Below are 27984 nucleotides of genomic sequence, written 5' to 3'. Positions count from 1 at the left end.
ATCTATATCCTATAATACAACCCTGTATCCTTCAAATATTCCACAACAGCATCCTGCGTTTTTTTTTTACCCCTTCTCCTGTTGTTCCCAAAACACCTTCAAGGTTCCATTTCCTTCCAATCTGATTATCTTTTGCTTTAATCTATTTCTCTCTTCCCTATATTTCCTACAATATAACAGTATATGTTCTGCATTTTCTGTGATTTTACATTCTATACATTCCTCTGATTTACATTTACCTAACAAAAACAGTGTTTTATTTAACCCTGTATGGTCAAACCTTAGTCTGGTTAAAACAGACTCCTCCTTTCTTTTCCTTCCATTAACGCACGCGCTCTCTCCCTCACTCATCATTCATATTCTAATTCATTCAAATAGGCTATATACAATCTTACCTGTTACTTTATTTCACTTCAGATCTAACGACTATAGATAAAATATCAAATGCAAATTACCTTTATTTTCCAGTCTATATCCGTTCATTCAGATTTCACTCTGCAAAACATCCATGACACTGACAGCTGTTAACTCATCCATTCTGGCAGGTAATCATGGCCACCCGATGTGAAATATATGGCCATGGCTATTCAATACTGAGGGTCTACCATGTGCATGTAAAACTATCAATGACAATCATTTTGGGGCAGGAAGTAATGTAAACACGGATATCGGATACCAGTCGCGTCTAAAGTGAATGTAAACACACTGGCCAAAAAATCAGATACGGTCAAAAGATCGGATCTGTGCATTAAAGGTGCCCTAGAACGTCTTTTTAAAAGATGTAATATATGTCTAAGGTGTCCCCTGAATGTGTCTGTGAAGTTTCAGCTTAAAATACCGCATTTTTTTAATTCATTTTTTTAACTGCCTATTTTGGGGCATCATTAACTATGCACCGATATATAGGTTGCGGCCCCTTTAATTCTCGTGCTCCCCCGCCCCCGGAGCTCGTGCTTGCCTTTAACCAGCATAAACAAAGTTCACACAGCTAATATAACCCTCAAAATGGATCTTCACAAAGTGTTCGTCATGCAGCATGTCTAATTGCATAAGTATTGTATTTATTTGGATGTTTACATTTGATTCTGAATGAGTTTGATAGTGCTCCGTGGCTAAAGCTAACATTACACACTGTTGGAGAGATTTATGAAGAATGTTGTAAAGATTTATAAAAAAGTTGTGTTTATGAATTATACAGACTGCAAGTGTTTAATAATGAAAATTGTCTCCGTGAATACAGTAAGAAATGATGGTAACTTTAACCACATTTAACAGTACATTAGCAACATGCTAACGAAACATTTAAAAAGACAATTTACAAATATCACTAAAAATATCATAATATCATGGATCATGTCAGTTATTATTGCTCCATCTGCCATTTTTCACTATTGTCCTTGCTTGCTTACCTAGTCTGATGATTCAGCTGTGCACATCCAGACGTTTTGCCCTTGTCTAATGGCTTGAACATGAGCTGGCATATGCAAATATTGGGGGCGTACAACTATGCCAAGGTAAATTCAATATTTAACTCTAGGGCACCTTTAAGACTTGCAGTGTAAATGCAGCCAATGACTCACTCATAAGTCACTTGGGCTGCATCTGAAATGGCATACTTCCCTACTACATAGTAGTTGAAAAACAGTATGTGGCAAAAGAAGTATGTCCGAACATGGTGAATGTAGCCCGTTTGAATTATATTCACATTACACACATTCATACTATAAAGAACTTTTTTAACGGTCAAGAGAGTATGCAGTTTCGGATGCAACCTCACTTTGTCCCTGAATGATTCAACGACTCACTCGTTACGACAGTGATTTGCCGCCACCTACTGGCGGTTTAGTTTCATAGCTAAAAATATAATTTCATTATGGTTAAAGAAATAGAATGTGTGGATAGTGGTAGATAGAATGTGTTTATAAATAGATAATTATGAGTGAACAATGAGATTGCATTGTTGAATATAACAGAGATAATAAAGTAATTGCAGACGCATTGCGTGACAAGAGGGTGGTAGGTGAAGGTAGTACCTAATTGGTCTTTTTCACTAAAACTCATCCCTACCTCATGAGTTTGTCATTTTACTGATCACCAAGGTTCCATCATGAACGTTAACGTTCATCCCCGTACCATCTTACATTGTAAATTTGCTATTCAGGGCGGATTGCGTTCATAACAACTGTGAACCAAACCCCAGACAACCTTTTTTCCTATTATTAGAAAACCATTTTCACATCAACCAAACTTTCTGGCCCATACGCTCTAGTGTAAAAGCATCCTAAAACAAGCGAGAAAGGCCCAGAATAGTGTCTGACTCATATTCTTCGCTTCAGGACTCTGCCCTCCGACATCCAGGTATCTGCATTCTTGAAGCCCTATAAACAGCAAGTTCCTCTTCAAAACACAATTTCCGCTCTGCTCTTTTCACTTTGACTAAGCTAAAGGAACGAGACATTAGTAGTTGACTGGCCTGTACGTAACCCTGCATCAGTGACATTTGGCTGAATGGACTATGAATAGCTATGTCTCAAGGGCTTGGGATACATTAGAACACTTTTTTTTCTCAGCCCGGCAGCGGCGGACGCGTGTAGCTTTTGTAAAGACATGACCCTTGTTCAGACGGTTGTAGATTTACCCCTACTCATAAAACACGCACCGCACACACACACAAACAAACACACTCTGCTTTTCTGCGGCGTGCCTCCCAGCAAGGTTGTTTTCCTTCTGCATCTTGTTTGCATTAGAGTCACATAATATTGATATCAGATAGATTGGATGGTTAAACAATGCTCTGAAGGTAATGAAATCATGCACATTGTGTTAAAAATGAATGAGTACATGTTATTGAATCACTAAAGCTGTGACAAAGGGCTGGAGAAAAATAAACTGATTTGATGGCAAGCACAAGCTATGGTGAATTTTTGCTGCAGGACAGATGAAGATCAGTGTGTGAGAGATGTGTGAAAAATGAGTCTGCACTCCCTGCAGAGTTCATGATTATACCAGGTTTCATAATGCAACTTTCCTTCATTTTACAGACTATAGATGAATGATATCTACAGGTGGTGGCATTTCATTTCGCTCTATCCACCTACATTGCAACCTACCCACACACACTATTGAGTTTTTGTCTGTGGGAATAATCTGCGCCGTAATCATGTTACTAGTTCTCAGCAATAGACTGTTTAATCACATGTTACAATAAGCATGAGATACTTTGAAGACTTCTGGTCCACGTCAAGTTCCAGAAATCATTTCCTGCAATTCTTTCGAAAATGATTGCGTCTGCGTTTCAAAATATTTGTCTAGCTGGAAAGTGAGGAGAAAGTCGGACTTAAAAGTGCAATCGAAGAAACCCTATCCCCTCGAGATGGTAAAGGAGCGAGTGCTTCAGACTGGACGCCTCAAGGAGAGACGTGTGTGCTCAGCAGGGAGTCAAAAGGAGCCTTTGTGCTTTTTACGCTGATGGAAAGTTTGATTGGTCTATTACTATTGTGCATTTACATTCCTGATCAGGGTTAAGTAGTGACTGTTCTTTACATTATGGTCACATTAAGGGTAAGTGTGGGTGGACAGGATGTCTCGAATGAATAGCAGGGACAGGACACCCATTGGTCTTGAACTTGCAATGTTCTTTATGCAAAGAGAGTGTAAAGTGTAAGTGCAGATGGGGAGTATATATATATATCTTTCATTCAAAAGTTTTGCATCAGTCAGATTTTATTATAAGAAATTAATATTGTTTTTGAGCAAGGATACACTGAAGGGTTAGTTCACCCAAAAATCTTGTCATTAATTACTCACCCTCATGTCGTTCCACACCTGACCTTCGTTCATCTTCAAACACAAATTAAGATATTTTTGATGAAATCCGATGGCCCAGTGAGGCCTCCATTGACAGCAAGATAATTAACACTTTCAGATGCCCAGAAAGCTACTAAAGACATATTTAAACAGTTCATGTGACTACAGTGCTTCAATCTTAATGTTATGAAGTGACGAGAATACTTTTTGTGCACCAAAAAAAACAAAATAACGACTTTATTCAATTTTTAGTGATGGGCAATTTCAAAACACTGCTTCATGCTTTACGGATCTTTTGTTTCGAATCGGTGGTTCGGCGCATATATCAAACTGCCAAAGTCACGTGATTTCAGTAAACGAGGCTTCGTTACGTCATAAGTGTTTCGAAACATTTTGAAATTTCAATGGTTCACCACTGGGAGGTGATGATCTCTGTGAACCCATGAATCAAGTCTATAGGTTTTACCTGATCTCTGATCAGTTTTATAAATTTGTAGACGTTTTAATTAGACATTAGTAGGCCTATAATTAAAAAAGAATAATAGTAGTTAATAGTCTCTTATTGGCCTGGGTGGCTGAGCTATCCAATCAAGCCCTGAAAATTGATAAGGAGGCATTTTATACATACACTTGATATTCCATCTTATTATATGATGTACAGATTTTACTTTCAATAAAACATTTGCAATGGGTTTGTAAAAGGTGTTTATTTGCATGAGTTTTTATAGCAAAACACTGTTCTGACCCAGATTCGAATCCAATCCAGAATACAATCCACTCCCCCATACATTTCCTTGTTTGGCACAAACAACATGTACGTTATAATTTGTCAACGCATGTCTGAATCGTTGTCAAGGTTATTGCAGATCAACACCTGCAAGTGACTAATAAGTGTCGGATTGTTTCGAAAACTCGACACAATTCGGCTCATTTTCTTCAACTGTTTCAGTGTTTCATGAAGCCTCGCTCTGCCCGTCACTAGTTCACAGAGATCATCGTCCCCCCCAGTGGTAAACCACTGAAATTTCAAAACACTTATGACATAAGGAAGCCTCATTTACTGATATCACGTGACTTTGGTAGTTTGATACACGCCCGAACCATTGATTTGAAACAAAAGATTTGTAAAGATTCAAAGCTTCATGAAGCAGTGTGTGGAATGACATGAATTAATGACAGAATTTTCATTTTTGGGTGAACTAGACCTTTAAGTTGATAAAAAATAACAGTAAAATCATTTATAAAGTTACAGAATATTTCTGTTTCAAATAAATACTGTTTGTATTAATAATAATAAAAAAATCCTAAAAATGCATCATGATTTCCACAAAATACTAAGCAGCATAACTGTTTTTAACATTGATAATAAGAAATCTTACTTGAGCAGCAAATCATCATTACAATGATTTCAAAATGTGACACTAAAGACTGGAGTAATGATTCTTTTTTCCCCATCCCAGAAATAAATTAGATTTAAAACTGTTATTTTAAATTGTAATAATAATATTTCACAATATTATTACTGTATTTTTATTTTTTTTTTCAAATAAATGAAGCCTTGAGATCTTACTGACCTATAGTATACTGTACTGTATAATATACAACATAATTTTAATAAATGCACCTGCCATGAAAAAAAAATAGTTTTCAGCAAATCACTTTTTCTCCACGTGTGCCTGTTCATCATAGGCAGGTCGATATGATTTTTAATTTATGGTCTCATGGCAAAAATTATGCATTTTGATGGACTGAGGGGGTTATGCATCTTACACTCTGACACATCTCACCTCACTCTCATTTACAGTATTGAGCGTCTGTGGGGACCAAATTGCAATTTTCAGACCTTAGAGTTTAATACATTAGCTCAGCTCAATTATTGAACAGTTTTTCTGAGCAATCCTGATTTAATTCATTTCCTTTTATCTGCACTTGGTCAAAAACAATAATTCAGCCAATGCATTATATAATCTGCTTTTATTTGCCACATGGTTAGTTGGTTGACATGCAGGCAGCCTATAGTGTCTGGACTGGCCTCTCCATCTCCCCTGCAGTTTGAAGCCACACGGCCTGATTAGTCTTGTCAGCCTGTTTACTCAGAGACAGACAAGATCTACTTCCAACTGCCAAGTAGTAGCAACAGTGCTAACAACCTCTGAAATGCCTTAAGACACTCGCACAGAACTTTTCATTCACAGGCACTTAGCTTATTGCTCGTATTGCACAATTTAGAGACTCATTGGTTTTAATGTTCTGTCGTCAGCATTAGCACAGAGTCCTACTCCCGAGAGTCTTGTGTAATTGCAATGCAGAAAACTTTTTTTTTTTTTTTTTTTTACCAGAAGAAACATATAAACATCCTTAACAAGAAGAATTTCTTGAAAAGCGAACTTACATAAGATATTAAGATTTGCTTTCACAGACTACATCTTGGAAGTGTGTTTTTCTCTATGCTTAGATATTATTAGTGGAAAAAATGTCGCTTAAGAAAATATTTCTTTTTCAGTGTTGTGTGTTTTCCAAGTATGTTAACCAGTCCTGTTTGGGTTGCTGTAAGTGTGAAGTTAGACCAGAGTCTCGCCAACTCACATTCTCCACCCTGGCCTGTGTCACCAGAGGGTTTGGTTCCAAGGAAACATTCACACAGAATACAAATTAGTAACTGGAGTCGGTAGCGGCAGCCGGTTCACTGAGATAACAAGTCTGGCAGTATGTTTAGCTACTTTAAAGTCATCCCAATGTTTGCTCAATTTTAAAAGTTGCAGGTTGCCTCATGTTCCCAATCTAGCAAAGAGCAGACATTAAATGTTGATTTTTAAAAAATGCGAAAATAAGTGTTTGGAGTTCAGTTGATAATTCAGTCGAGCGTCAGAGGACTTCAACTGTGAAGAGTCTTGATGTTGTTTCAGGTGTATTTGGAGCAGGTGTTCTAGTTTAATATGAGGCAAGATCATTTAAATGGCATACATTTTGTTTTCTCTCTTTTGATATATATGCAAATCTATTTGAAAACCTGCCAAGCTTCCATGTATTTGATCAGTCATTGTTATTGAAGAGCCTGGTGGCTCATTTGGTTTAATGAATTTGACAAAGGCATATAATAAAGACACAAACACTGCGTGACCTGAACTGGTGCCAGCGTAATTAGCTTGAGATCCCAACCGATAACTCTCGTTGTGTTTTAAATGATAGATGCGTGTATAGAGCATAAGGAGCTCTTTAAACAAACGATCCAAACGTTTACTTGTCCGGGAGGGGCCTCGTGAATAAAACTTTGCATAGAATGCATCCTAAAAGTGTGTACACACATAAGTTTTCGTAGTTATGAAACCATACATATGGCAGAAAATTTGCATGGTTGGCTTTATAATTCACAATTATCTAAATATTATGCACAGGGGCAAGTGCTTTCAGTTTGCCTCGGTCTCCTCCCCGAAATGACCACATGGAGCTTAAACGGTTAGTTCACCCAAAAATGAAAATTATCCCATGATTTACCCTCAAGCCATCCTAGGTGGCAGCACTTAGAAACTGTAAATCGAAATTTCAACTTTTTCTGATAATTATTGACAATCAGACTCCAGAGAATCTTGCTGCACCAAAAACCTTGGACTAGTTCACGAAATAGGTTTTTCAAAAAAAAAAAAAAAAAAAAAATCAAAAATACCTGAGAATTTTGTCTATGCCTAACGTCAAAGTCATTTCACTCGGCGGCCATCTTTGAAACGCCTCTCGGGCATCCTGGGCATCATGCAATCACTTTGAATGGGGAAACATCAAATTCTCCAAAACTGTTCACCAACCTTACGATTAAATTTCATATTTGAAATCACCAATGAAATCTAACAACAACCGGCTCATAAATTTAGTTTCTAAACGCTCGAATCATGACAAAAAAACTATTTTTCAGGCTGGATCAAGCTAATGCGCATACGCAGACCTAAATGCGTCTGACTGTTTCTATAGAAACCGGTGATTCTAACGGCCTCTGAAGTGACGCGATGACTTTACCAGTCGGCGATTGGCTCTTATTTAGAAGGCGGGACTTATTCCGCCATATTGCGCGTTACACTTTCTCCCATTCAAAACAATACGAGAGACACGTCTTGTGTTATTCTATAGTCTTTGCTAACGGTTAAGGAGTTATGAGCAATTTTTTAGCCATAAGATCATTTTCTGTCCTGAGAGCTGAATTATGATATATACACTCTTTCATAGCCTTTCTATTATTCTAGTTCCCATGCATAACATGTCAGTACATTGTCTGCTCTTTTACTCAACGTTGTTCTTGAGTTGGCTCAATAACACATACATTTCCAACACTTGCGGAAATATTATATTCATTCACAGACATGCTTCAAGCACTTACTCTTCAATCAGTATGATATCTGTCGTGGCTGGAGGGTATGAATGAGATGCTCTAATGTTAAATGGTGGTTTTTCTAAGTGTTCAGATTATGTATTCACATTAGCTAACGGTTATATAAACCTATCAGTGTGAAAGTTTCCGTTTGGTCTTAACAGCCTCTTTGTGGACCCAGTCCAGCCTTTTGTTGTGTAGACACAGCTCTTGCATGTGAATTTGTCACATCTCTTTGTATGTCTTTTGGCACAACCGTGGACTTGTTATATCAGCACAGTTGTTTGTCCACGCTTGATAAATGACACCCAATTAACTCAGCAGAACAAAACACATTGTCTACCGTATAATTTCATAGATAAATATTCATTCAGCATTTTCAACCATATTTCATATCAAGGTTACGTTTTGTCATCCCTTACAGCTTCTACGTTGTTCGCAGAAGTGAAAAACCAATTTAAAATCAGCAAGCTTTATGAGTGCCTGTGCTGACCCTGACCTCAACTCGTCTCACAAAGGATGATGAGAGATTTGCTTTCAAAGAAAAGTGTATGGCCCATAGTTTCTACCAAAGAGAACAAAACACACATTTTGAATCCTTCAGCCAACATAAATTGAATTGGGTGAATTTGTAAGATGTTTTACAAAGGTATACAAAGGTAAAACATCAATGTCGACCCATTTTGAAGTTGGGCGAGAAAATGAGATGGACTTTTTCATCCTACCACGGTACTTCCACCTACGTCACGTGTGACCTTTCCAACGTGATTACATAATGCATGGCGCATCGCAGAGCAGTGCAAGATGAGCATTTGTGGTTAAAAAGCATATACCTTTTAGAAAATGACAGATCGTTTCGCTAGATAAGACTCTTATTCCTCGTGTAGAGCTCTTTGAAGCTGCACTGAAACTGACATTTGGACCCGTTGGTCCCTGTTGAAGTCCACCATACGGAGAAAAATCCTGGAATGTTTTTCTCAAAAACTTTCATTGCAGTCTTTTAAAAAGTGCATGAGGGGTGAGTATAATTTCTTAAACAATTATGTAAACTCAGTATGCAGCTAACAAGCCTCATAAAGAGAAGGTATTTTTACAGATCTTAGTCATTCTTGCACAGTTAGATCATAGAGTTAATTATCCTCATGCATTGCTGCCCACCAACAGAATGTGCCAATGAAATAAGTGGGAAAGCGCTGGAGTCTAGGCAACTGCATTTCTATAGGCATAAACTTGTACATTGTGTTCCAGATGCTTTGATTCTAGTGTGGACGTGAGTGACCGCATGCACATTTTATTCTTGTGATTGTTATTTTTCTCATTGACCTGTCTGCTGCAAGTATGCGAATATATAAAAAGAAACAACCTTCTGTTAAAAAAAAACCTTGAAATGATCACAAATAATACTGAAGCATTTCAGCTTCATCACAGACAGCCTGTGAGAGTCTGTATTTGTCATAGACTTCATAATACACAACACGAGCTCTGCAGCTGCAGTGAATGAGTAATCACAGTATGTCACTTTCCTCTGCTGGTATTTCTGTCAATTGTTGTGAATGAATGCGGCTTATTATCTTTTAACAGAATATGTTTTTTTTCTTGTCTTTCTCCCTAATCAACGTCAAGTGGCATCAAGAGGAAGTTTAAAATGAGACTGAAGTAGTTTCTGTCAGTGACTGATTGATATTGTCTTGACAAGCAGATTTTCACAGAATGTTATATATTGAACTATTAAATGACACCCGATAGAAAAGAAAAACCACAAAAGAGATATATATAATATCTTATTTGTTTCTGTAGACAGCTGTTGAAATTAAATAAATAATTATATTACAATAAAATAAGCTGAAATAATACAGAATTTGTCATTATTACTTTTTTATTCATAAATCATGTGCCAATTAACAATTACTTTATGCTATTGATAACACTTTTTAATGTAGTTTTATGTGTTTCTTCAGTATATGGGTCAATGACGTGACGCATAATTTTTGTCCAAAGGCCTTAATAATAATAAAAAACAAAGATATGACATCCAAAGTGTGTAAGGTAGTACAACTAGATCTCTTTTATTAAATCCAAAATGTTTTAATTATATTTTGATACATATAAAGGTATTTTAAAGATTTTGAAGTGTCAGAATCTTTCGGTTTAACAACACAGCCATTTCATTTGTGATTAAAATATCTTAAAATGTAATAAATGTATAAAATTTTTTATTCTGGCATGATTTTATAACATCATATATCAACATAGTGCAAAATGGTATTAAAATTATGTGTAGAAGTCGTTGCTTTGTTATGAGAAAGAATGTCCGGAAAAATTGAATTTCATTGATGTCATTTGGAGTAACCAATATAAAGAGACCGTTTCAGATCAAGTCATGCGGTCAATATCATGTGACAGGATGTGACATCATTCAGACACCTGCAAAGGACCACATGGTCATGAAGTAAAGTAACTAACTCTCTCTTAACTATTTGAAAAATTCATGTTTCCACTTGTTCATACGCATGTCCCGAAACATCAGGTCATTCGGTGCAACCGCTATAAAACATGGAAAATGTTGTAATATTTTAAAAACTTGTACTAAATATAAAATGTTTGGTTGTCCTTTTGCTAGCTAGATATCAGCCTGTTAGCATCGTTTGAAAATTTCGTCATTCGGTAAAACCGACATTTTGGTTACACCGAATTACTTTTTCGGTGACAAATTCTTGTAAAAATCTTGTAAAAAATGACAAAAACTGTCAATTGATTATAAAAACCACATAATCTTAATCTGTTCACAGTTAATAAAACTTCAAAATTAATTATATCTCCATTATGTTTTTTACACTTTTAAAAACCTTATTCATCAATGACCCAGATATCCTGTATCTGATATATTCTCCTGAGCAAAGAAAGAGTATTTTGACACAATTTGTACATCAACGGGTGTTTGTATGAAGTCTTTTGAGAACATTTAGACAAACATGAACATGATTAAATGTTATGATACAACCTCAATTCCCAGTTTACAAATATCATTATGTATTCTCTCTCTGTTACTATGGCACTGCAAGAAAGGACACTCGACCCATTTCACTTGTGCCCTTCCAGCTTCATTAGCATAAATGATTTTGTATTTGAAACTTTAATTAGACCTTTACTCTTGGCCGCCAAGACCTTCCTTGACAACAGCAAACAGCAAAATAATATAACTCGTTACAGTGGTCTGCCAGACTCCCCTCTGTACTCGAGTAAATGACAAGTACAGTATTCTTAGTTCATCAAAATTCCCCTATCAATTTACTAAAAGGTCTATTTGGCATCCAGACATGTATCAGACACACGCCGCGTGTGCAATGACATCAATTTGGATCAGACGGACACACAAACAAAGGCAAAACAGCAATGTGTGGGTGGATGCTGAGAAGCTGAGGCCATTTGTTGTAGAGGACGAGTTTTTTTGTCATTTGTTTGATGTTGATTAGCTTGCTTCAAAAGACCAGAGATCTGGACGCAGCTGTGAAAAAAAAAAAAAAAAAGTTGATCAAAGCTAACCAGGCTGCAAGACACAACAAACATTCATACAGTACAAACATTCAGCATCAGAGTCCATCGGGTAGGCTTGTGTAGTTTATTTTTCACGATTTCTCATTTTTAAGACGCACTGTGGGAATTCAGAGCTCATGCATATGATTTACCTCTCCAAAGAAACTTTGATTAATGTAGTGAGCATGTCCTCATATAAACTTGCACAAAATACCCAAAAGACCCTGTAAAATAATACTGTGCAATACAAATTCCAAAGTGAAGTCGATGCTCCATAAAACTGCAACAGCTGTCATCTAGATAAGATAAAAGCCATTTTCCACTAGTCTAAATGCATTTGTCGGGGTGAGACATTAAATATCATTAAGAAAGAACCACTTGGTCACTTAAAAGTCTGGGAAAATACACAAACACATCATCCAGTTCGGTCTTCACTTTGTGCTCGGTGTGCATCGTAAGCAAAGAGCTCATAAAGTACAGTGAGATGGAAAATTTGAGCTGTCTAAAAAAGTTGAAGCGAATAAGCTTTAAGTCCATTTTTGTTTGTCCCTTATGGTATGAAGAGAACTTAAAGCCAATAATATTGCTCAGCATAACCTCTGATTTAGACTTGATTCCTCTGGGTACAGCAAACCCTCACGGTTCAGAAGGAATATTTGCTGCCTTAAGCATTGGCAGACTCTTTCTCTGAAATCCAGGTGCGGGTAATAGCGTGGAGGGGCAGAAGGGTTTGAGAGGTGTTTCTCAGCCGCATCTCTTCCTTTACTCTCCCCGACCTTATTTCTTTCTCTCTAGGGAGCCACTAACTTCTCTCATCCCAAGTAAATCACAAGCCCTTGATTGCGTCTATCAAAGAAATTGCGCTGCATCAGACCGATGTGCTCTGACACTGGCCACTGCGAGGAAGGGCATGACCGAGCAGGCTGCCATCAATATCGACATCTTTAACTTGGAGTCAATGAAACATGTGGGTCAAGTGCTAAGTAGTGTCTGGAAGCAGCTGAAGATGGAGCCCTTTCTAATATGTCAGTCATTATTCATTATCCATTAAGAATGTTGTTTGGAGAGCACATTAACTAGTCATTGTCAGAGTCATTGACCCGAACTTTATCTTAAAACATCACTTAACAATAATAATTCATGAACATTTGGTGTTCCCTTAAAATCGAAGTTAAATTTTAACACAATGCTATAAAAAATGCTGGGTTAAAAACAACCCAAGTTGGGTTGAAAATGGACAAACCCAGCGATTGGGTTGTTTTAACCCAGCGGTAGGGTTAAATGTTTGCCCAACCTGCTGGGTAGTTTTATTTAACTCAACTATTGTTTAAAAATTACTGTATTGCTTAATTAAAATGATCCCAAAGTATGTTGGAAATGAACATTTATTAATGTTCAATGAATAATTATTAAACAATAAACATTTATTAAATTGCTTATTAATAAATTTATATTAATAAACTATTAAACTATTAAATGTATATTAATAAAATATTAAAGCTTATTAATAAACATTCACCTTTTGTCTATTATTGCTGCCTCTAATTGCATCTGGTTTTTAATTTCCCAACTATTTTGGGTTCATTTTAAGCTAGCCATATAGCAATTTTTAAACAATAGTTGGTTTAAATAAAACTACCCAGCAGGTTGGGCAAACATTTAACACAACCGCTGGGTTTGTCCATTTTCAACCCGACTTGGGTTGTTTTTAACCCAGCATTTTTTAGAGTGTACACTCAATGCTACACAACCCAAGTTGGGTTAAAAGTGGGTAAACCCAGCAATTGGGTTGTTTTAACCCAACGTGCTGGGTAGCGTCATTCGGTATAACCAAAAGTGTCATTCGGTAAAACCGAATTTTTGGTTAAACCGAAACACTTTTTTGGTGACAAACCAGCAGGTTGAGCAAACATTTAACCCAACTGCTGGGTTAAAACAACCCAGTTGCTGGGTTTGTCCATTTTTAACCAAACTTGGGTTGTTTTTAACCCAGCATTTTTTTTTTTTTAGAGTGTACTCTAGGGAACTAAATATTTTTTGTTTGTTTGTTTGTTTGTTTGTTTTTTGGATCATCAAAAAAAAGAAAAAAAAAGAAGCTATTTTGAGAAATGTTATAGTGTTTTTGTCCATGCACTCTAAAAAATGCTGGGTTAAAAACAACCCAAGTTGGTTTGAAAATGGACAAACCCAGCGGTTGTGTTAAATGTTTGCCCAACCTGCTGGGTAGTTTTATTTAAACCAACTATTGTTTAAAAATTGCTATATGGCTAGCTTAAAATGAACCCAAAATAGTTGGGAAATTAAAAACCAGATGCAATTAGAGGCAGCAATAATAGACAAAAGGTGAATGTTTATTAATAAGCTTTAATATTTTATTAATATAAATTTAATAGTTTAATAGTTTATTAATATAAATTTATTAATAAGCAATTTAATAAATGTTTATTGTTTAATAATTATTCATTGAACATTAATAAATGTTCATTTCCAACATACTTTGGGTTAATTTTAATTAAGCAATACAGTAATTTTTAAACAATAGTTGAGTTAAATAAAACTACCCAGCAGGTTGGGCAAACATTTAACCCTACCGCTGGGTTAAAACAACCCAATTGCTGGGTTTGTCCATTTTCAACCCAACTTGGGTTGTTTTTAACCCAGCATTTTTTAGAGTGTAAGTATAGAGACAACAATAATAATCAAAATGTGGACTAATAAGCAATTTAATACATTTTTATTGTTTAATTATTATTCATTAAAAATGAATAAATGTTCATTTATTAAGCATATTAATAAATGTTAATTTCCAACATACATTTTAAGCAAGTAATACAGTAATTTTTAAACAATAGTTGGGTTAAATAAATCTAACCAGCATGTTAACCCAACCGCTGGGTTAAAACAACCCAATTGCTGGGTTAACCAAACTTGGGTTGTTTTAACCCAGCATTTTTTAGAGTGTACTCTAGGGAACTAAATGTTTTGTTTTGTTTTGTTTTGTTTTTTTGCATCATCATCATCATCAAAAAAAAAAAAAAAAAAAAAAAGATATTTTGAGAAATGTCATAGTGTTTTTGTCCATGGTCCTCAAGTTTGGTTACCAACAAAATATCTTCTTTTCTGTTCAGCAGAGGACAGAAAGTCATGAACATGATGATTTGTTTTGAGTTAACTATCCCTTTAACACCTTAATAAGGCTATAAGTGATAGACATAATCCAAAATGGCGCAATGTCCCATTTGTCATTTTATGATGCCCTTTTGTGGCTGTTGTGCCCTCTTTTTATGATAATAACTGTTATAGCACCCTTAGCAGAAATGCTGAGAATGGAGTTCTTGCATTGTGGTATGAATTATGTCCTGGCATATTAATGGCACATGAAATTAAGCTTGCAGTGATATTAAAATTCTGGTGATAATAATAAGCAGATAATTATTTTCATGTAAGACTGATAACTGTTAAATGGCTGATATTACTTTTTTCCCACTAAATAAATTAATTGCATTTATCATGCACAGTTAAATATCTAACATCAGTTGATACAGATAAATTAAAAAAGTAACTAACTTGTGCTTCCTTCAAGCTCGTGTAGCTAGAAATATCTGCATTCACATGCAGTTGTAAAAACATAAACATAAAGATGTTTCAAGAGCAAACTTTAAATATATACTTCACGTCAGCACAAACAGGTGCACACACAATCATGAAAGATGTATGACTAACATTTGAATGTACTGGCTGTTCATTCACCCTTTACACATACCTAGAGGGAAGCAGTCGACCTATTTTCCATAATGAAGAGAAATACCAGCATTTGCACATTTCTCTAGTAACGCAAGAGGCATCGTACCAGGTGCAGAACAGAAAAGTGACTGTTTTGAAGAGGAATCTTTTTCAATTTTCGTATCACTCTGTAGGAGGAGTGGGAGTGAGATTTCACAAGAACAATGAATAGGTGCCTAAGTAATTTGGCTCTACGCATGAAAGAGCAGAAAGATCCAAATGCAATTGAATTATATACTTTGTGCGAGAGAATATGTTACGGTATAGAGCAGGTCTAAGGTGAAGGCTTACTAATAGTGCCATTCAATACATATCGTGAACTGAACTCTACTGTGAGGAGAGCATGCTGAGTCTCGGCACACAAGCTTGATTTAGTAAGTGCCTTACATTTATATATGGCAAGACAGAGTACTAGAGGCATAATAATGGTCCTGTCTGGCTGATGACTGGACTGGACAGCAATATCGGTCGTGGAGAGAAATAACTGGAATAAGAGAAAAGGAAATGTGTGAGGCTCAGGACATGGAAAAATGCTGTCTTAATGAAGTCTTTTCAAACATATCATTAATTTCTCCAGGAAATAATATAGGGAGACCTCCAGTTCTCATGGCCTCTTGACTCTTTACCGCATAAACAAGGTCTTGTTGACAAGACTGTGAGGGGATATATATGGCATATATCCTTTTGCTGCCAAAACAGCCCTGACCCGTTGATGCATGGACTTCTCTAGACCCCTGAAGGTGTGCTGTGGTATCTGACACCAAGATGTTATCAGCAGATCCTTTAAGTCCTGTAAGTTGTGAGGTGGAGCCTCCATGGATCAGACTTGTTTGTTCAGCACATCCCACAGATGCTCGATTGAATTGAGATCTGGGGAATTTGGAGGCCAAGACAACACCTCAAACTCATGTTGTGCTCCTCAAACCATTCCTGAACCATTTTTGCTTTGTGGCAGGAGCATTATCCTGCTGAAAGAGGCCACAGCCACCAGGGAATACTGTTTCCATGATGCTTAGGTAGGTGGTGCGTGTCAAAGCAACATCCACATGGATGGCAGGACCCAAGGTTTCCCAGCAGAACATTGCTCAAAGCATCACACTGCCTCCACCAGTTTGCCTTCTTCCCATAGTGCATCCTGGTGCCATGTGTTCCGCAGGTAAGCGATGCACACGCACCCAACCATCCATGTGATGTAAAAGAAAATGTGATTCATCAGACCAGGCCACCTTCTTCCATTGCTCCGTGGTCCAATTCTGATGCTCACGTGTCCACTGTTGGTGCTTTCGCTACAGCCATGCAGCCTCATACACAACAAATTGTGATGCACTGTGTATTCTGACACCTTTCTATCAGAACCAGCATTAACTTCTTGAGCAATTTGAGCTACAGTAGCTCTTCTTTTGGATCGGACCACATAGGCCAGCCTTCGCTGAGTCTTGGCCGCCCATGACCCTGTCGCCGGTTTACCACTGTTCCTTCCATGGAGCACTTTTGATAGATACTGACCACTGCAGACCGGGAACACCCCACAAGAGCTGCAGTTTTGGAGATGCTCTGAACCAGTCATCTAGCCATCACAATTTAGCCCTTGTCAAACTCGCTCAAATCCTTACGCTTGCCCATTTTTCCTGCTTCTAACACATCAACTTTGAGGACAAAATGTTCACTTGCTGCCTAATATATCCACTCACTAACAGGTGCCGTGATGAAGAGATAATCAGTGTTATTCACTTCACCTGTCAGTGCTCATAATGTTATACCTGATCGTATATATATATATATATATATATATATATATATATATATTTCATTCCTATAAATCCCATTCCTGCTTTAAAACCATCTTGGATAAATACGAATACCCTTGCTGGTTCAGGTTGGTTACAGGATAATATCACATCAGCATTCAAATCACAACATATGCTGGTCTTTTCATCAGGGCTGGTTATTACAACTATGTTTTCTTAATAGTTTAGTTTTGTCACATAATGTGGCTATGTAAACACAGTTGTTGGACCTGGCCTTTCACGCTTTGTGAGCAAAGATAGCCTACGCCTATATATTTTTAAACTATATATAGATTAGAGAAGCTGACAGAGGTTGTGAGACACGTGGATTAAAAAGGTTAGATAGAGAGGATCAAGGGAGTTGAGAGCAAATCCATGTTTAACTGCAACAATAGGGAAAAAAGACTGACATGCGAGTTATTGAGGTCTCATTGCAGTTTCTGTTCATTTGTGTGCTGTTTCAGTTCCTTTATTGTCTTTATCTTCCTCAATACCGCTTCTAAGTGAAATATTTAATGCCTTCTTGTTCTGGAAATGTACATTGTCATAACATTACAACTATATTATAAGTAGTTTATAACACACAGTCAAAAATGAGTAGGTCCAGTTTTTTTAAAATGTTATATTTATTCAGTATTTTATCTTCATTTGAATTTAATTCAAGGAAAGACTAATCAAATGCAAGGTTTCATTATATGAAATGATTTTTGCTAGCATTTACATTAAAAAGGCATTTGAATTAAAAAGGTATTTGTGAAAATGAATATTCCTATATTAATTGGTAATGGTAAATATCACGTTCATGTTCTAAATAAATATATTTATATTTAGTAATAACGTAAATAAAGCTATCATAGCTGATGCTTACCTATAATGAGCTAATGACACATTCCTCATGAGCAATTTGAGTTAGTTTCACAAAAACCTCTAAATTATCATTATTAATCATTTATTTTGCATTGACCTCACAAATAAGTTTATGTATGTAGTTGTACAGGGGGAAAGTTTATTATGCGTTCTCGTTGTAAGCAAGATGAAAAGACCCTGTTTTTTAAAAATTGTTCAATATCACGTGTACCAAGTTGAAACAAACGCGCGCGCTTCCTACAACGTTGTTGTACATATGACAACGACACTGGGCACGAGTTTCTTGAAAAGGGCAATAGACACATTGGAGGTGGAAGTGGTGTGAAAGAGGAGGGACTTGAGACTTCAGTTTGCGTTTCACTGTGGAAACTGCAGGGCGCTCGCGCTCGGTTCTGTCGGACTGACCGTAGTGCCACGGAACTGCCCGCGCGCTTCTCACGCGCGTATCTAGTTTGCGCTGACATTACCGTCACACATTAAACTCCCACAACTGTGCCCACTACCGACAGTGGACCATTCGTAAACCCGGCAAAGTCTTTTTTTTTTCTTGTAAGAGACTCTCTTCCATGCGAGGATGTAAATTTCCTGAGGAGGATTTTGATTCGTGCCATGGTTTTGACCCGCGTGCTCCTCACAGAAATGGTGAGTGATACATTCATCATTAACGCGCTTTATAATTGCCCTGAAACACTGAAAACTATTCACTTATTTCTGTGCTAAAGATGAATACACCGAAATGTTTGGGCTGCTATGAATCGTACACTGCTTAAAAGTGTCCTTATATGGGAGTTTATTACTAAATTATGCGCGCATTTGTCACACAGTCTTTTATATAAAGAAATCACACTAAACTGAGAGACATTGCATTCTCACATTTGTCAATTTCAGCTCTTAGGATGTGAAGCATGTTTTTTTATGAACTTATGTGGTATTTCGTTCAATAATATTCTAATGAGAAACAACTACATTCAAAATACATATTTTTATGTTCATTTTCTACACAACAAGTGGCTCGTAAACAACACTGTTAGTGCTTCCCATGTCTGTGAATGTCATTTATTATTCATTAATACAAATGTCATATTCATATTTGACATATCGTTATGTAATCTACTCAAACTCTCTCTAAGGACAGAGTGGATCTGTGTACCTTGCCCAAAGGTGCAATAAGCAACTTGACTGACCTAAGATGGTGTGACTTTCAGGTGCTTGAAATGTGGATTAATTAAAGCGTCCATTAAATATTGATGCATGTGATGAATCAACTGAGCATCATGTTATCATTTTGTTGAAACTGTTTTTATCTGAATACAACTTAAGCTTTTGCATAGCAAGATCTATTTTTCAAATAGTCCTGTTGGATTTTAGTGGCTAATCAACATAATCAGCTGTGTTGGCTAGATGCTGACAGTTCGGTGAATTTAATGGCAAGGTAATTTCATGATTGTCACATTTGGAAAGCGCTCTTTCTCCATCACCAGGCTTTCTCCAGTGGCGCGGAAAGAGAGAAAAGAAAGTGAACACTTTATAGAGTTGTCTGTGTTTTTGATATATGAATGATTGTAAACCTGTGGCGATGGAAAGTTTTTAACCCTTTTGAATAACTGTAATATGTTATGAGCCAAGTCACAGAGTGTGTTTTTATTCATAATCTATTTGCAAGTGCCAGTAATAGTATGTGAACTTGTGGAATAATCAGCTCTCTAAAGAGGGTAATTTCAGTTTGAGGTTCCAATCAATGAGATGACAATCAGGTGCGAGTTTCAGAGCCGTTCCCTATAAAACAAACACAGACTTTGGCTGTTGCTGTCGAAGGATATGCTCCCAACTACGTGTTTATGAACTCGGTCGTGCCCTGATTAAATGAGACTTTCAGAAAAAGATTTGTCGATATTAATAAGTCATTCTTAAGTCTAAAGACTTTGACCTCTATAAATAGTGTTCAAATGAGGAAATCCAACAGCATTGTTTCTCTTTCTAATAGTGTACAGCTAGCGTATAATAATAAATGCATAAAGCCGTACTTCAGGAGCTTTCAAAGAACTGAAGGTTTATCAGCATTCAAAGGTTTTTGTTTTATTACTTTTCTTGTATTGCTAAGCAAACCAAATTTGTAAGACCCTGATAAAGACAATACCTAAAGAGACAGGCATGTACGTGAACATACCACTATTCTCCAAAATATACCTTCTCAAGTTTGTATGCCGAAGCCCGACTTGATAAAACCAGCAGCTTTTTTAGTTCACCACAGTCAGAGGCAAAACTTTTTGGGGTGTTTTCGAAACAGATACCTTATATCATCTATCATGCTCTTTGCAGCATTTTGCAGGTGACTTTTTCATTTAAAGCTTTCATTTGATGTTAAATGAAGAGATCAATGACACGACTGGACATTTTTTTGTCCTTAATAATAATAAAAAACAAAGATATGACATTCAAAGTATGTAAGGTAGTACAACTAGATCTCTTTTATTATTTTGCTACATATAAAGGTATTTTAAAGATTTTAAAGTGTCAAAAGGTCATTCGGTTTAACCGTCCGAAGGCCAATACAGCCATTTAATTTTTCATCTTAAAATTAAATAAATGTATATATTTTTTATTCTGGCATGATTTTATAACATCATATATCAACATAGTGCAAAATGGTATTAAAATTATGTGTAGAAGTCGTTGCTTTGTTATGAGAAAGAATGTCCGGAAAAATTAATTTCATTGATGTCATTTGGAGTAACCAATATAAAGGGACCATTTTGGATCAAGTCATGCGGTCAATATCATGTGACAGGATGTGACATCATTCAGACACCTGTAAAGGACCACATGGTTGTGAAGCAAAGTAACTAACTCTCTTTTCACTATTTGAAAAATTCATGTTTTGACTTGTTCATACGCATGTCCCGAAACATCAGGTCATTCGGTGCAACCGCTATAAAACATGGAAAATGTTGTAATATTTTAAAAACATTGCATATTTAGTATATAAAATGTTTGATTGTCCTTTTGCTAGCTAGATAGCAAGATATCAGCCTGTTAGCGTTGTTTGAAAATATCGTCATTCGGTATAACCAAAAATGTCATTTGGTGAAACCGAAATTTTGATTAAACCGAATGACTTTTTTGGTGATAAATTTTGTCCATCTTGTAAAAAAATAACAAAAGTAGTGTTAATTGATTATAAAAACCACATAATCTCATTGTTAACACTTAATAAAACTTCAAAATTAATTATATCTCCATTATGTTTTTTTTTACACTTTTAAAAACCTTATTCGTCAGTGACCCGAATACAAATACAGATCATTCAGAAAAGCTCTGGTGGGATGCTTCGGGTGTAGTGTGTCCTAAAAAAGAGTGCAGAAACGAGTCCTCTGTGCTGATATATGGACCGTTAGCAATGGGAGGAGTTCATCACTTATCCAAAGGGGTCCAAGGTCAATTTGTGTTTATGCAATAGTGAATGCAGCGGTCAATATTGGAGTGCCAAGCATGGAACGAATGTGTTTTGATAGATGGCTTAGAATGGGTCTGTAGCCAGAAGATCAATAAGCTCTCTTTTACATTGCATTAGAGCCCTGTGCTGAGCCTTTAAACAAAGGTGAAGCTCGGCTGCATAATGCGAACATGCGGCTCTCTTTGCGTTTCCTGCGTTTCCTAATCAATTTTCTCTTTTGTCTAAGCACTTTCTGGGCCAAAGGTGTAAATCCATTGAATAAAGTTTTGCGTTTTCTTTGGGAGCCATGTTGAACATGCTTCAGTTTTGGCATAAGAAATCTTTAAGGATTAATGAGTTTGGGTAACCGAAGTGATTGGGGTGATTTCATTCTCAGTCCTTGGTGTTGAACAGCTTGTAGAGGAAAGATTATTAATTGGTCTCAGAAAAAAACTTGAAGATCCAGCTCACTGCTGTCAATCACAATGTGTTACAGCACCATTAATGGTCTTCTCAGTGTTTAGATTACTGCAGTATTAGAAAGACTTTTAGGAAGTTTTAATGAGTTGCCGACACGATTCTCTCGATGTTAACAAGGGGTTGAGTTTTGTCTCATTTCTTTGTCTATTTATCAAAACTATTTTTTTAACCCTTTAGAACCTGAAGCTAAAATAGCCCGTTTTCATATATTATGTTGTTGTATTCTCACACAATGTGCTATCTTCAAGTGCAAGGTGTCATTTTTTTCAGAAAAAAAATGGCTTTCAATAAATTACAGTTATTGACCATTAATATGTTGAGTTTGTAAATAGAACATTTTCTGAAAGAAAAGAAAAATGATGATCGAAAGAATCTAACAGTTCAATCTTGAAAATGTAACTATATTACATATATAAAAGTCTTTTTGTTACGCTGGGTTGCACAGTTTTCATTCAGGAAAACTTTTTTTTTCATACACGCACACTTATAGGGTGAATTCAGGGTGATCACTTTTTGCCATTGAGATGACTTGGAAAAGTGTCCTAATCACCCTGAATTCACCTTACATGCATGCATACATTTACATGCACAGACACATTATACAGATTCACACGCTAAATACGAAAGAGTCTCGCTTAGCCTTCTCCCAAGTCTTATCAAAAATCACCCCAATCGCCTGTGTACTCCTTCACCATGTTTTTGTTTGTTTCTTCTATTATTAATGCAATCCAAAACTCCCTAAACTGCTGCGCTCCATATCTCTCCGTTCAGATCCTCCTCTCCCTGAAAGCGGCTGCTATTTGCTGACGGAAGGCACAAAATTACCGTAATAGCCCATTTATTGCCGAAAAGCCAATGTTGTCTATTGTCTGCAGCAATTTGGATTATTACAATAGCACAAACGGTTTAAGAGTTACGGTAACATGAAGACAGCTTGGTTGGATGTGTCGGTGCCAACACGCCTGGTTTGTATTAATACATTTACCCCCGGTTTCACAGACAAGGCTTAAGCTAGTTCTAGACTAAAATGAATGTTTGGGTTGTTTTAACTGAAAGCAACTTGAATTTACATTCCTTACAATAAATCAGTACCATTGTTTTGTCTCAAGATGCACACCAGTCAGGGGCGTAAATCGCGGGGGGGACAGGGGGGTCAGGACCCCCCCTATCTGAGTGCTGTCCCCCCACAAAAATATATAATTAATAACCACGCTAAGTATTGTACATAAATTATATAAACTTAAAATAATTATGTAAGTAGTGAAGCAATACAAACGCAAACGGGCGTTTTAAGTTTAGAAACATTTTGAGTCACCCCTCCCTTGCCTCACAGTGGTTTGGTCCACGGCGCACGTCACACTCGCGTGTGTGGAGATTCTGTAGAAGTCCGGCGGCGCCGGCGGGAGAGAACAGTTCTACAGACAGACGAGTTCCAGTAAGTCGGCTCTCAAGGCTATTTTATTCAAAAACATCGGATGAAGTGATTATTTTCTTTTTAATGCTGACGGTGCTGAGTAATTAGTCATAACAACAACAAAAAAGATGATAACTGATTATTTTATTTTCCTGTGAGTCCGCTATTTTAGCGATTATAATGTTACCTAGCTTGTTTACCATAGCTTGTTGGATATTATAAGATAAGTCACCCCCACCAACAACAATTAACATTGTGATAAGAATATGTGAACTGTAATAAGGCTAATAGATTTACTGTTGTGTGTTCGGTTATGCTCAGTGTGTATTCACAAAGACTAAAAGGGACTTTGGTATTCATCGTATTTTGGTGACTTGGTTGTAAACAACTTCAAAAAAAAAATAAATATATATATATATATATATATATATATATATATATATATATATATATATATAAGATTTTGAAGAATATTTTGGCCAATTTAGTCAGTTTTTTCATTGAACCAAAGAGAAACAATGAGCATAATGGCAGTCTCCATGCTACACTAATAATAGTAGGTTTTCTTCTGTGTAACATTACATATATTCTTTATAAGTAAAATTTTGGCCGTGTTATTTGTGTCCCCTTCAAAAATTGCTCTTAAGAAATTTTATGTTTATTGTCCCCCCCTACTGTCAGATGAAATTTACGCCCCTGACACCAGTAATGTTTTTTTCTGGTGTACGATCATAAAAGCTACTTAAATACCCTAAATGAAGGTTTAATCCTGGCTTAGGCTAAGCCCTGTCTGTGAAACCGGGCCTTTTACTTTTACTAATTATTCTAATTACTTAAAGGTGCCGTAGAACGTCTTTTTAAAAGATGTAATATAAGTCTAAGGTGTCCCCTGAATGTGTATGTGAAGTTTCAGCTCAAAATACCCCATAGATTTTTTTTAATTAATTTTTTTAACTGCCTATTTTGGGGCATCATTAAATATGAGCCGATTTAGGCTGCGTCCCCTTTAAATGCTCACGCTCCCCGCCCCCGGAGCTCGTGCAAAACAAAGTTCACACAGCTAATATAACCCTCAAAATTGTTCTTTAGAAAGTGTTCGTCATGCAGAATGTCTAATCGCTAAGTATTGTATTTATTTGGATGTTTACATTTGATTCTGAATGAGTTTGATAGTGCTCCGTGGCTAAAGCTAACATTACACACTGTTGGAGAGATTTATGAAGAATGAAGTTGTGTTTATGAATTATACAGACTGCAAGTGTTTAAAAAATGAAAATAGCGACGGCTCTTGCCTCTGTGAATACAGTAAGAAACGATGGTAACTTTAACCACATTTAACAGTACATTAGCAACATGCTAACGAAACATTTAGAAAGACAGTTTACAAATATCACTAAAAATATCATGTTATCATGAATCATGTCAGTTATTATTGCTCCATCTGCCATTTTTCGCTATTGTTCTTGCTTGCTTACCTAGTCTGATGATTCAGCTGTTCACAGATCCAGACGTTAATACTGGCTGCCCTTGTGTAATGCCTTGAACATGAGCTGGCATATGCAAATATTGGGGTCATACATATTAATGATCCCGACTGTTACATAACAGTCGGTGTTATGTTGAGATTCGCCTGTTCGTCGAAGGTCTTTTAAACAAATGAGATTTATATAAGAAGGAGGAAACAATGGAGTTTGAGACTCACTGTATGTCATTTCCATGTACGGAACTCTTGTTATTTAACTATGCCAAGATAAATTCAATTTTTAATTCTAGGGCACCTTTAAAATGTACACAACATTTTGCAACCCATAGTTGTTCTTGGAATCACAGAGAACAGCATGAGAATTAGATTTATAACATGTAATTAAATGTGTCACATGTTACTAAGGAACATTTCATGCTGTAAACCTATGAAGGTGTTTTGATATGCTGTAAAATATGAGAAGAATCACCCTATTTCCAGTTAATCTTGTTTTCTTTTTTTTCTTTTTTTGTATTTTAAATATTTAATAAACATATACCCTTGTGAAAAAAAAAAAAAAAAATGTATTTGATATACATTTATTTAGCTCTAAGTGTACTACAAATACATTTACAGATTTATCTGCTAAATAAAAAATACCCTGCAATTGTATTTTGGTATACTAAACTGGTATACTTAAAGTCTGCTAAATTCACTCTAAAAAATGCTGGGTTAAAAACAACCCAAGTTGGGTTGAAAATGGACAAACCCTGTGATTGGTTTGTTTGGGTTAAATATTTGCCCAACCTGGTGGATAGTTTTATTTAAAGTTTTAACTATTGTGTAAAATTTAATGTATTATTTGCTTAAAATTAACCCAAAATATCTTGGAAATGAACATTTATTAATAAGTTTAATGAATAATAATTAAACAATAAATATTTATTAAATTGCTTATCAATAAATGTTCACCTTTTGAGTATTATTGTTGCCTCTAGTAATTATGTGTCTGATTTTAAATTTTTCAACATATTTTCGGTTCATCTTAAGCCAGTTGTATAGTGATTTTTAAACAATAGTTGGGTTAAATAAAGCTGTCCAGCACGTTGGGCAAACATTTAACCCAACCACTGGGTTAAAACAACCCAATCACTGTATTATTGTACATTTTCAACCCAAAACCAGCATTTTTTAGAGTGTTGGAACAACTAATTTTCTACTAAAATTTAATTATAATTTTATATCAGTAATTCTTAACTGATATGTCAATAAGTATGTTAATGGATTAGAGAATTAAATGTATTTTAAATAGATTTTACTACGCTATGCATACATATTCAAGCGTACATATTCGAGTGTCCTTAACCTTAACAGCCTTCTTATCCTGCAGGTTATTGATGTTCCTGAACAAGATCCCTATTACAGTTTCTCAGTCATACAGTACAGCTTTGAAAAAAATCCCAGGGCTCTGGCGCCTAGTGTGAGTTATCAGAGGACTGATGGCTATGACATTAGAGTGGGACTCACAGGAGGCATGAACCCACAGAAACACCTGGAGTTGTCTTCATTAGCCTTATGATGTCCACCAGCATTACAGTGCATATCAGAGAAGATCACAGCAGACCATCTCCTGCAGTGCTGGAGCCACGAAAGCACTGTTATTACCAACGCTGCACTTTGAGAGGGACTAAAAGGCTTTAGTTAGTTATTTTTTGAGAAAGTACATTTTTTACAGTGGCTCTGAGACATCAGCACTGGAGTACATACTAAACAGAGCTGTTTTATGGACACAATTACACTATTACTTCAACTATTTCAAATTGTTCTTGTTCTTCACCAAATGTGTGTACTAAGGCGTCATATGTTTTGAATTTTGGCTTCGCTCGCTCAAACATCCACTCCGTGAACTGAAACGATAGGACATATTTGGTAGCATCTGGGCCATTTTCCAAGATACTACTTGAGTTTGTTTTGAACGTGTGCTTAATGGAAATCAATAGTAACAAAGATGCAAAACTAGACAATTAGGCATCTGACATTGATTTTCAGTGTGCACATTAGTTCAGGAAACGCACTTTAGGTTTGTTTATAAAACACAATAGGAGTTTTTTTTTTTCCAGAGTTGCACAATGATTTTTATTTTAACCAAAAATAAGCATTAACTAGAGTCTCGCTCTGTTCGTGCAGCGAACTGGCTGACAACACTGATATGAGGCTACTTGGGAGATTTGAAAAAAAACAAGCCTGCTGCTGTCAGCTCTCGCCTGCCGGTGGACAGAAAACAAACCAGGGAACGGAGCACTTGCGCTTCCGCATGCTCTCCTGGCTTGCGTAAATGTGGCTGAGCATGACGCTGATTTATCTGTCAGTCGTCTCTGAACTCGATAGAAGAAATATACGGTTTGTTCGGGAATGTTAAAACATTCCGTATGCTTTAGATCAGATCAATTTGTCTTGCCGTAACCAATGCAAATGTAAATCTTACTTTAATTTGCATGGTGGGGAGGCAGAGTTGCAGAAGTATCCGAGATGACTTATAGAGGCAGAAGTCAATGAGTGTTTGACATGAGTAGGGTATTGACACAGTAAGGATAATATTTGTTCTGCATAATACCAGTAGACCTTAATAATTATGCTTGTTGTTTTTATTACAAGTAGTTTTACTGCTGCCAAGGCTCCATAAAGCTGTCTTTCTCTCCAAAGAAAGCAAACTTGATATTCTACTAAGGTTTTTTCTATTTCCATGCAAGAACCAGTTTATGTTCACGTGTGCTAATTAATCGATTAAACATGAACTGCTCGATCTTAAAGGTGACCTTTCTGTGCAAACAGTCTAATTTATTTTCCATGCATTGTTCATTGCCATTTGAATGCATGCAGAGCAATGTGCTGACATTATCTCAGCTGATTCCAAGAAAAGTCATTATTTCAGGGGGATATGTAAATCCATGCCACGGGGTATTGTAGCTAGAGTTAGTGAGCAGCTTGCCACCTGACTGATAAATCCGGCACCTCCAGCTGCTTGTACCTGATCCATGTGTGTTGTTTTGCAGTCCCGTT

The 27984-nt window shown here is 36.4% G+C and overlaps 1 protein-coding gene across 5 annotated transcripts in view; it reads left to right on the top strand.

The window, feature by feature from the left end:
• Positions 1–27984, top strand: part of LOC125258749 (5-hydroxytryptamine receptor 4-like) — a 209375-nt gene that overhangs the window by 39687 nt on the left and 141704 nt on the right. The window contains exon 1 of one of the 5 annotated variants that reach the window (XM_048175763.1): positions 18387–18777. The exons of 1 other annotated variant lie outside the window; for it this stretch is intronic. In XM_048175763.1, the coding sequence (XP_048031720.1) occupies positions 18702–18777 (76 nt within the window). In that variant the 5' untranslated portion in view covers positions 18387–18701. Of the gene's footprint in view, positions 1–18386; positions 18778–27984 lie in introns of those variants that run through there. 3 more of the 5 variants (XM_048175764.1, XM_048175762.1, XM_048175760.1) reach the window with 3 other exon arrangements.

The sequence above is a fragment of the Megalobrama amblycephala genome, linkage group LG23 (genome assembly GCF_018812025.1).
Source record: "Megalobrama amblycephala isolate DHTTF-2021 linkage group LG23, ASM1881202v1, whole genome shotgun sequence".
NCBI classification, from domain to species: Eukaryota; Metazoa; Chordata; class Actinopteri; order Cypriniformes; family Xenocyprididae; genus Megalobrama; species Megalobrama amblycephala.
Note: the sequence above shows the minus strand (reverse complement) of the source record. Positions and strands in the feature narration are given on the sequence as shown.